This window comes from Mya arenaria, chromosome 1 (assembly GCF_026914265.1).
Source record: "Mya arenaria isolate MELC-2E11 chromosome 1, ASM2691426v1".
Lineage (NCBI taxonomy): Eukaryota > Metazoa > Mollusca > Bivalvia > Myida > Myidae > Mya > Mya arenaria.
The window spans coordinates 32,437,750-32,450,052 of record NC_069122.1 but is presented as its reverse complement, the minus strand read 5'-3'; the positions used below and the strand labels follow the sequence as shown (position 1 = coordinate 32,450,052).

General features: G+C 33.4%; 1 protein-coding gene across 1 annotated transcript; it reads right to left on the bottom strand.

Moving 5' to 3' along the window:
- Nucleotides 1-425: 425 nt before the first annotated feature.
- Nucleotides 426-10,328, bottom strand: LOC128226493 (calcitonin gene-related peptide type 1 receptor-like). The gene is made up of 10 exons (XM_052936390.1): nt 9,875-10,328; nt 7,045-7,142; nt 6,327-6,418; nt 3,720-3,870; nt 2,750-2,900; nt 2,360-2,426; nt 1,950-2,016; nt 1,617-1,699; nt 971-1,106; nt 426-659 (listed from the first exon to the last, which is right to left on the bottom strand). The coding sequence occupies exons 1-10, from the start codon at nt 10,326-10,328 to the stop codon at nt 426-428; spliced, it is 1,533 nt and encodes a 510-aa protein (XP_052792350.1).
- Between the last annotated feature and the right edge of the window lie 1,975 nt (nt 10,329-12,303).

The window sequence follows — 12,303 nt, the reverse complement described above, 5'->3', positions numbered from 1 at the left end:
TTGAATTTTCCTTGTCAATATTGTTTAATTGCAATTATAATATAATACAAAGCTAGTATTTGCACTGTTGCTTTTATTGAACGATCATGACAGTTTGAATGATGCAAGATCAAACACTTTGAGAGGCCAAAAATCTAGTAGCAGATAACACTTTTATCTTTGACCTTTGAGGAATAAATCAATGGGCCTGAGTGACACTTTGAAAAAAGAACACATATATGACGATCATGACGACAAGAGAATAACTCTTGACATGTTATATGGATGCCCTTTTTGCACTACAAAGTTGTTGACACGGAACAATACTCAATCACACAAGCTTTTTCCTGACCAAATTTATCGAACCATTGTCTGTATTAAACAATTCGTCGGCATCGGTGTCATACAGAAAATGTCACGTGACCATTTGTCTGTGTGGTCAAAACTTACGTGGTACTGCTAGCACTGAGTGGTATGTAACTTTTATCAGAAAGTTCAGTACATTTCGTGCTTCGTCTCGCAGATGTGTATGACGTAGATTGTGATGCAGAAGACATGCTGTTTCTACTATTACCGTGTTTTGATGGCATGCCTATACTTATGTGGGATCCTATGCAATTCCTCATGGATGTATATACCTCTCCGTTGAAAAAGCAGAATATTAACGCCACGGTCGCCCCCTGTAATTAAGATAATTTTAGCTTAAATTTATCTTATTTTATTGCAATACAGATCCAACTAAAAAGAACTTTGATAATATTAATAACGTCGCGTATTCGATTTATAACCACAATACAAGAATTCACTTTGACAATTTCGTATGGAATATTATTTACATGCATTTTAACGTAATGCAACACCATGAGTAAATCATCTTTGTACCAATGTATTAACTATTTCAATGGTATAACAGGTATTTCATCATTATATAACAGTTAAATATCATGTACATTTCTTACAATAATTTGCAATTTGTTACAAGTTAGTGTACCTGTGTATTTTGAATGACATTCTGTAGTATCTCATATGCAAACGAGAACTTGGTTCCCGGCGGGGGTCTGTAAATAACAAGGAACTGCTGGAGACCAAGCAAAGGCACTAGCACAAACGTCGCTTTCAACGCTTTCCTGCAAGAATAGTTTATGTAAAAAAATAAGTTAATGTATGTGTTTGCATACCTTAAGCACAGTGTAACAGTTTAAATATTTGGTATTATTTTCATGTTATAATGTCGGTTGTTTTAATATAACAATTATTATGCTTTATCTGATTATAATTATTGAGCAATTAGTACATCTGTTCAACTCTTACGTCCCATATATTTGATCCATATGATTGTACATACTAATGAATTAAGAGCATGTAATATCGCGTGCCAATACTAATACTGTCATGTATCTCAGGTTATCAAACACTGTTTATAAGGAAAGCCAATCAACAAGCATAGATGTGGAATGAGTTTCGAGTGATTGACATATAATTACTTTGTTCTTTCTGTTTAAACCATATTCATAAAACGACAAAGAGTGAGCCAAATTGAACATGCAAATAAGATACATATATGAGTATCATTAAATGAACATATGAACACATATTTCCTTTATTACACTTATACAAAATATAATCACTATACTTACCTGTAATTATTCGGCTCATTTGGATGGATTTGCAATTTCGAGCATAATATCTTCAATATGTTCCCCAGGAAAAGGACGTTTGCCTAAAACGATGAAAAGTGAATACTTAGATGGTAGATGAAAAGGGAATAGTGCATAATTCATAGCCTTATTAGGTTGTACTTCTTTATTTACAATTGCAGTGTATATTAAATGTGGCATGTAACTAAATGACAAGATGGCTGTACATTTGAAGACTGCACCTTAATAGATTGCTATTATCAAAAAGGCAAACTGTCAACAAAAAGAGATTATTCATGTTTTCTTATTAAGTGCATTCTTATTTAATCTTACCAAAATGCAAAAGAGATTGGGTGTGTAGAGTAACCATTCATATGGGCCTATGCTGTGAACCCAGCATCTGGGAAAAGAAAATGTTACAATGTAACTACAAAACTACAGGGACAAACCAAGTTGCTGTTATATGGATAAGGGCACACTTTAAGGGACATACAATATTCTGAGAAACAAGACACACGCACACACGCACATGCAGTACACTCACGCACACACGCAGACTTACACGCTCGTTTAAATAATATATATATTCTCAATTTATTGCAGTTAGAAAGAAGATAGAATATGTAGCCACTACCACAATAAAGAATGCTTAATACTCGTTCAACGATCAATCTTCTAATTATAGACGCAAAAGGACAGCAAGAATATCTGATCTGGAAAAGTTATTGTTATCAAAACACTACCTCGAATTGAATTCCTGTGTTGTAGCTCGGACTACAGAGTAGATCAGAGATGGTATCCAGGCACCAACTGAGGAACAAATACGGTGCCATTTAATAACGTATAGAACTTCTTTGTGTTATTTATGATAAGTAGTTATGGTCTGGTTTCGTTTAATTTTAATACGTATTTCTAAACATTGTTTTTCGTTGTTATGTTACTACAACAGTCATAGACCGAGGAACACTAGAATTTAACGTTGATACGTATTAAGCTACTCCTAGGGTATGCAATGTATGTCGTTGTTTCTTTTGTCAATATGGCTTACACATGTTTCGGTAATGCCAATAATTTGTGCTTACGTTAGTTGAACTGTTTTTAAATGTCATGAACTTTTTATGTCTTTTGCTTACCCCAACCGAACAAATAGTACGGTATGAGCGTCTTTGGCGGCGAGAAGGCGTGAACGATTAGCCGACGGAGATACAAACCCTCAGAAAACATCCAAAAATAATTGGCTGTGCTAACGTATCGTGTAAGCATGTACAATAGCTTACAGCCTGCCTGAAAATGAAAACATATAAAGTAATAAAGTAATAACCTATTCCTAAAGGTATGATTTATATAATTATCAAAGGGTTTTCACTTGGCTGTTCCAAAACAGCAACTAATATTGTATACAAAAGTCCGTGTCTAGGGAGAAAAATACAGACACGCCTCTTAACTCTATGTATTTTGAAAATATTTTTCATTAAGAGTACATTTTTTTGTTATTGTCAGTAAAATATATATTTAAAAAAAGGTTGGTTTTTTTGGATAATTTCTTGGTAATGCAAGGAAATGTTTCATTTTTAAACATGCTTAACATGTGTTAGTGAGATGATTTTTAAATATAAGACGACATCAGTTAAATACTTTAAAAACTCAAAACTTTCACAAGACTTCGATACTTTTATTTGTTAAATTAGTTAGTATTGTTGTTAATATTCAAAAATCACGTTCCGATTTATAAATGAAGATAATATAATCCAAATATATTGCCAAGTTTATAATGAAACTTCGCAGACATAACTATATGTTCAAATTCAACATGATGTCAGATCTCTACATCCTGATCAAATACATTTGTCATATGAATCTATATACTGTTTATGAATATGTGCGTTTAAAAATGCGACTAATAACTCTTTCTCCCAGAATCCGCCCATTTAATTTAATAGTTAACACCAGGCTTCAATAGGTCATACATTTTTTCATTGACTAAATTTTATAATTTGACTACAAACCTTTTACTCATTATAAAATCAGCATTTCGTATTTAACATCAAACATAGTGTATATGTTTAATATGTTCTAAATATCTCAAATATCAAAATCACTCACGGAATTTCTGTGCATAACACTGTGTATCCGTTCGTTTTGCAGTCGGTCCAGGTAAACAGTAACATCCCACGTGATCGTAACGACGGAAGCGAATATATAGGACAGAAAGAGACAGAGATGTAGCTTAATTCTTTTCTGCACTCTCAGCTGTCTGCAAATTGAAAGAGATATGCTTTTATTGATTAATTTGAACATTAGACATAGGCACATGCCATTGAAAACATTCTGTTATTTTTATGTCATGCTCTCAGGTTTATCATATTCTCAGGTCCAAACATGATTGTCTTTTAACATTCACTGGCATTTTTTTACAAATAGGTAATGTGAATAATATATGAACACAAATTGGATTGATGCATTGGTTTATACAGTTAAAGAGTTAATAATTGTCTCCGTAGAAATATGTTAACATCATTTTAAATGGCATTCTTATCCTCGGGGACATGACACAGTGCTTATAGGTACTACTTGTTATTTGTATTGCAAAGAGGGTTTTGTTATTTCATTTTTACAGAATACAATAAAACCAAGAAATAAATCGCAGGTTATTCAATATAAGAGCAATCAATTATAATATATGTTTGTTAGTTATAGATCAAAAAACTAATAAATTGTACACTGTTTTATACCTATTACAGGTATAACACTTCTTCTATACGTGCTTCATATTTTCTAAAATAGAACAGAAGAACAATCCTTGGCATAAACAGAAATAACATAACAGAAGTCAGGTTCAACTGAGTTTCCCTAGGGCTTAATCCAATTTGTTATGTTTTATGCTTATCATGCATGCCAGGTTTAGCTGTTGTGTCTGTATTTATGTCCCCATTGCCTGTTGTACTTTTTTGCACAAGGGCATTAACCCGTTATGGCGCGACGTATAGAGAATTATTTTGTTGAGACAGTAACGCTTTTCAATTAGCTTTCGAATACACTAAATAGCTAACATGGTAAACATAGAAATAACAATATAACATTGTTAATAAATTCTTGTACAGTTTCTTTGTGTCGTCATGTTTTTCTATAGTCATCATATGAATGTTTTTTAAACTTTTCTTTCTAGACGATGTTTTTTGCTCTTTATGTCGTCCTTATCTGTTAAGTGATCAATGCAAAGCATACTTATTAAACATAGTCAGACCCTGCAATGCGACAAGCAGTTCTTAAGCATGACATAAATATTTCAGGTTCTAAATTTCCAGAAATTCCCATTGACTGGTTTGCATCACAGTTCAACAATCATATATCCTTATAAATGATCTTAAGTTTTCATCAAATAGATACATTGTCAACTGTACATTAATGAAACACACCGGAGAAACGGTCTTCAATTCCTCTGAGTTACGATACAAGCTTAAATTGACATATATCTGACACAGCTTTGTTTAGAAATATTTTCACTTTAGCAATCATATTAACAAATCATGATTGAAGCATTGTACACATTCGAATAGGAGGAGCATTATTCAAAGGCCAACAACGTAAATAATATATGTTATTCGGTGTTGACATGCTTCGCAATTATCACGATTTGTGTAAACGAAATTGTTTGGCAGGCTTTTGATCAAGTTTGATGGATCTTAGAAGGCCTACACATAAACAGTTAATTGCTATTTCATTATAAATGTATATATATTATAACACTGTGTCTGTTGTGCTTTTAGCGGATTGTTTATGACAACGTAAGCTACCGTTTGTTTATCCATATTGCATCGCAGCGCATACGATGCAATCTTTACCAACCGCAGGGCTGGTACTGTATATATGGCACACCGAATGCAATCACTCAAACTTTAAACAAACGCTGACAAACATACAAACATAACAATAATCAATGTTGAAAAATGTTGTGTTATCAACTTGAAATAAACAGTTAAACATTTCATTGGGAGAGAACTTTCGAAGTGAAGTAAACAAAACACAGGATGCCATTGAACTCATTGACGGCGAATTAACCAATGCGACACTGTATATGTGGACTAATCAAGGGTTCTAGGAAGATAGCGCATTCTGGTATAAGAAGAGGGCGGCTGAAGATGTTCAAAGAGCCCGTGTCATATACACCAAGATCTAGCTGAAAAAAATTATGTTGCTTAAAAGCCACATGCTTGTATAATGCCAAGTACCTGAGAATAATATACACGCCAGAGCCATATACACCAATATTTAGGTAAAAACTTGCTGATGCCAATGAAAACAGTGCATGCTTGAAAAAGAAGAAGTAGACTGAGGACGTGACAGTTTACTAACCAGCGCCACATACACCAATATCTAGGTGATAATTACCTGGTGACAAAAAGCTGGTGCATGATTGAAAAGTGCATACAGACAGAGGGTATTACTCGCTAGCCAAAACTACTTTTCAAGTAGGTGATTGCAACACATTAAATCGGGAACAATAGACCGAGAAAGATGGCGCGTTCTGGTAAAGGTATGAAAAAGCAGGATGTGAATGCATCATGACAATACCGCATACACCATCTTCAGAATGATAATGGGGATAACACCCCTGATACCGAGGAAATGACGTATGTTGGTATAAAGAGAAGTACTCTGCACATATCACACGCGAACTCTTAATACACCAATGTCTTGTTGATAACATACCTGATACTGAGGAAGATGATGCATGCTGGTATAAGGAGAAGCAGACTGAGTATATTGCAAGCCAGCGCCACATATACCACCGTCTGGAAGTCCTGTTAAATAAACGATTTGCTCTTTCTACTGTATACGGTTTCTGAATATATTATAAACACATAAATAATACGCCTTCTATACACATTGCGTAAATGTGTTTTTGTATTCAACTTACTGAAGTACAAAACGTCCGTATTCTACTCTGTGTACGTAATATTGAAGTGTTATATAACTCGCCTTTTAACGTTGTTTGAAACACTCAAAAAGCAAGAAGGGTCAATGTAGTCTCATTTTTCATTCTCTAAAATATTAGTTAATCAAATGTTACAACATGTTACAATAAAGTTTACAAAATAAAACTTATTATTTCAATGCATTGCTTAAACGATCTTATGTCAAATGTACTATTGCATAAACTAAACTGTTACAATGTTGATTGTATATAGAATGTAACTAATTAGGTAAGAAAACACGTTTGATTACTTAGCTTACTAAAATGGTTCAGATGCCACCGGCTCACCAAAGACGTTGTGGGTTCTATCCCCAACATGGGTACTGACTCATGGCTTTTTCAAAAGGTCTCCAACATTGTATTCCGTCTATGTGACAAATGTTAGCTTGTTTCATAAAGCTATCAATTTCCGTCACATTTTAGCTAGAAAAATAGTATTAACTGAGACAATACCTGTTTCGGTACACATGTGGTGTAGTTTGTCCATTCCGAGCCTGTGACTGGGTTTACCCACCATGTACCATTATCTGTACAGTGTTTGTATGCGTAAGCTGAAAAAATAGGCATAACTATAATGAAATTGTTTCATGATTTTTTTTTAAACGACAATTAAAATTTTCATTAAAATGTTAACCTAGTTATTGTCTGAAGCAACATGTTGAAAGGTGTAAATAAACGTAATGTGTTGAGTGATTAATGTTTTTATCGTGGATATGAACGCAGTTGGGCTGGTTTAAGTACGCGTGTTGTACGTCTGACATCAATCGCGCATTTCATTTCTTAAATGTCGGGGATTTTGGGCTTAGTTCACCTTAGCTTAAAACTCAGTTTACGAATCACAATGTTGAGTTGCTCGAATTGAATCATTGTTGCTAACGCTAAAATTGCACGTAGGTTCAAAGCAGTGGGAATGTTCAATCAAATCCCCATGGAATTTGTTTCAGAGCTAAGTGCCATTTTATTGCCAATGCAATCAAGCAGAACATTGCTTATTTGCTTGAACTATACACTGATGGAAATTTAATATTTCCCCTTAATTTACGTGCATTTTTTTTCTTTTCATTCAGAAAGTGGTATTCTAAGCATTCATTGGTATGTGTCAAGATGCCTGTGTAGTCTGCTTTTCCGCTATGTGTGCCTTTGGTGTAATTTCGGCAGGCATTATACTGTGCCTCTAATGAGGGCTTTCGTTCGTATTTTGGCTGATCCCCGCCATTTCAGTTGTGCATTGTTTATAAGAATCCTATTTGGCCTAGTTAGCAATTGAACTGTTAATTTCTTTGTTGAAATGTTTAAGTTCATTCTTATAGTCAATTTTGAACCTTAGTTGAACGTGTAAATGATAGGTCACTTTTTTGTATGCTTCACATTATTTCTGGAACATATAACAGAGTCCTTCTGATACAGTTAGACCAACTTAGTGTTGCGATTGCTTTAATTTTTTCATTTTTTTTTTCGCAAATAAATGTTCACAATTAACATTTCTTATCCTTAAAATCCATTATTAAAATGCATAATTGATTAAAACATAAACATGTTTTCAAACTTCACAGTGGTTTGATGTTCAAAGGATCGCAAAAGAATTATAGTTTCAAGATAAAAATCATCAATCATCAATTGATTTCATCTAGAATTTAACTCGGGACGGGACCAATTTTGATAAACTTTTCCCTTGAACTAATTTGTTTGAGGAATGTGTTAGTGCTATGACCTAAAGATATCAACTGCAAATCTGATGAAAGTTACAGTACAATTATTTTGATATATTAAATGCCAAAACTGAATTAAAAAGCCATGCCTTTATTTCAAAAGAGTTTATTTTATAGATAGTTTCTCCTTAATGAACATTAATAGATTGTTACGTTACTTTTGCTGATGATCGCCGGTCTAATACACAATGTTAACAGTTATGTGTATTGGTATTTTTGCCAAATAACCGAAACAATATCTTGCTTTAACCCCAACACACTATATCGCTTCAAAGAATAGATTCTTTTTTGTATTGGTGTTTGTTGTGTATTTGCTTCTTACAATATATCAATAAAATGTATCAATTATCAGAAAATACGAACACTTTTAAGCGGCGAAAGTGGATAGCCCAATAATTATCAGAAGTTGGTGATTACTAGGTCATGTTAAAAGAAACTGACATTTAATCTCAATCGAAATTTTAATAATTGATGTTCAGATGTTAGGGTGAAGAAGTTACTAATGTTGTTAGAACTTGTGTCCAACCCATTTGCTTTTTGTAAACTCTATATCATTGTTGTAAATACCGATCATGTTGAAAGAAAAAAGGCAATAAAATATGTTTGAATCAGATGTTAGGGTTATAGTCCGTTTTTGAAATTGACAGTGTATTGCAAGAAGGATAGGGTGCTAAATGGAAAACATGGCACACTATTTCATAGCTTTAAAATTATGAATTTGATAAAAACATTATACGCTACTATGCGTGCTTTATTGAAAAAATACTAGGTTTCGACTGGCACATATGTCAAGTGTGTACGTATGTATAGTCATATTATAAATTTAAAGCAAATTAAAAGAAATATTTAAGTATTTCATTCTATGAATGTTTGTCAGGAGAATGATTTTTGTTTAAATCTGTATTACATTCTGATTCCTCATTGAATCAAAGTGTTTGTTAATGTAGTAAAATATTTTAATAAGTTTCAAAAACTGTAATAAGACCTTAAACAATTTCGAGGACGTTTTTTTTACATTTACAGATAAAACAGGCCCCAATTCCACGAAACTTCTTAAACTTAACAGGCTTAAGTCGTTTATTTCAATTCTGGAAATGGATTTTGAAACATGAACAATGGTTTATTCTGAAAATCATACATATTATTTATTCCTACATAATTTTTAAAAATTATTGAGGAAGTAAATATAATTGGGGCCAGATCATTACTTAATCAAATGCCGAACCCTTATCGTCTAACCAAAAGATACATAAGCTAGACATACTGCAGTTGTCAAGCATTGCATATTAAATAGAACCTACAATATGTTATCGCCTTCAAGTAGTATTTTTTCCGGTGTCGTCAGCTTTTAAACTATAGGACGTAAAAACGCAAGATCGCGTATTGAGCTTGAAAGATGTTCATAATATGTTTTTAACTTTAATATCTTAATATTCCTGAAGAAACTTCTCAAAGGTATAGTTAATTAAATCATTGTTACGCATTTAAGAAGATCACATGTACGTAGGTCTCAGAATAAAAACATTTTAACAACTAGATATTTAAAGCAAAAACATAAATAACCTAGAACTTACCTGATGTGGATCCATATTCAACGTAGCTTGGGCAGGCCACTTCTACTGTGGTAGATGGCAGGGCGTCGTCAAAGCAACTATATCCGTCCCACGTGCGTGGACAGAACACATTGGAAGTGAAGTTACTCAGTGGGGTGCTTAACTGTTTTTGACAGCATCTTATTGCTGCCTGGCAGCAGTCCATCCAGCGCGTGCAGTCGTCACGATTAAGGGAACTGCATATGACGTCGCGATATTTGGCCTCCTTGACATCAGCTAGGACGGAAAAGTTTTCGGCGTAGTGCGTAGGCCAATATTTCGTAGCAACAAGCATCCACGGTTTTTCGATTTGAGGACTTAATTTATTTTCCGTGTGAAAAAGATATTTATAACACATGGAACATGAAAATAAATTAAATATATTAACTGGTAGCTCGAATAGCCTGTCCCTGCATATTCCGTCTGCATACTCCATTGTAATCACCCTATTCTAACTACGACTTTTGTTTTTATTGATTGAAAGTGCACTGATTGCGCTTAAGGCCTTATCCGACAGGTAAATGTCGATCAATGACATAGAAAAACATGCAATATTTTTATCGAATGTTCTTAAAGAAAAATCTGATTTAATGAGCCTATATTTTTTTAACAAGCGATGAAACATTGATACATGTACATTAGTTTGTTTAAAACAATTCATGCATGTTGATATAGAAATAATATATCAGAAAATTATAATCCAATGTTAAATAAATGTTCCACCATACAGCGACAGTTTGCCTGTCAACTCTGCACAGATAACGTACAGGTCTACCTCCATTTACTAGCGTATCAATTACACGTCCTCAGTTTCTAAAACCAGTAAACAAATTAGTAAATTAAAAGCAAACAACTTAAAGTATGCACTAAGGAACTATTCATAATTTTAAATCCCGAAGCATAACTGCACCATGTCCCAAACACCCGAGTTTACTAGTTTATCAAAATGTGTAACAATAAAAAAAAAGATAAACATGTTCGTCCAAAAATGTTCGTCCAAAACCGGATGCTGGTTAAAACGCGATACCTGTGCACACCAAGTTGAAGTTAAACACTCGTATCAAAACAGTGGTCAGGACTGAACGGAATATTTGAACACTTTCATCAGTTATTATCAGCGTTTTCATATTTTATCCACATAATTACATTCTGTTTCTGCATAACGTCCCCTCGCACGAATCACTGATTTCCAAAATTTTGATAACAAAATACTTTCAGACAAAAGGTACACATTTTCTAGTGCGTGTAAATCACGAAAGTTTACATACCTTTATAACATAAGTCAGTGAATTAATGCATATGCATAAAACAAAGATATACAAACTATTCCATCTAAATTGTTCGCTAAATAGCATCGTTGTTAGTTGTTTTTGATTTGTTCGCTTGTTTTTAAAACACTTTTACCGGTTTATTCCCGCCGCATTCTCGTTCTTATGGAAACATAAGTCGCTAAGTCACCATTGCGTTTGAAAGCAGACGACAATCTGACTGGTCCATAGACGATTCACAGCTTTCAGAATAAATGAGGAAATATTTTGCCAATACATTTCGCTGTCTGAAATTGTCATTGACTAGCCTGTTAGATACCAAGATGCAGCAGAAAGTCTATCTGAACTATTTCGTTTTCTAAAAGAGAAAAATAAGAGCTTTTCTATTTTCTGATTCTGAAATAAATTGTTGTTTAAATTGCCTAATGGAGGAATGGTTAAATGAGAGATGGAAACTTAATTGATGTAGCATCAGCGCTTAAACATATTTGTTTTATTGATGAAACGCCTTGATTGTGTGCAACGCCATTGTTGACTTTAGTTATCAATTTGTTTGTTCAACAATGTCAGGATAATTTAACATACCCAGGTCATGTTTGTATATATTTTCTTAAATGTTTTTTGTTACTACGTTTCAAAAGACTCAAAAACCGAAAAATCTATAGCATTTCTCACATGCACTCACATGCATTAATAATTAATATGTTTTCTTGACGAGTTGGAAACTTCTTTTTATCAATTCGCTAAATTCTAATAATAAATTTCGACTGATGATCGTTTATGTACTCTAAATTAAAAAAAGCTTTTTATTATAATAAGTACTAACTGCATTGACGTGTAAACTCTACTGCACAAAAAAAATATCATTTGTGAGAGTGTCACCCTTTCGCTTTAAATCCTGAATAGTGTTTATTTTAAACTGCAATCCAGAATACCGCATATTTTTTAACTATAATCAGAAGTACCATTTAGTATAAATAGTGAATTAACGTGTCATAACTGCTTAATTTTGTTAAAGACCCTGGTTTATCTAGTAATTTCTTACATAAATCATTATAACACACGAAAGTAAACGAATAAGGCGAGCATGGAGGCGGTCCGGCAACATATTCAAACGTGACGTGTACAAACATCTTTTAAAGA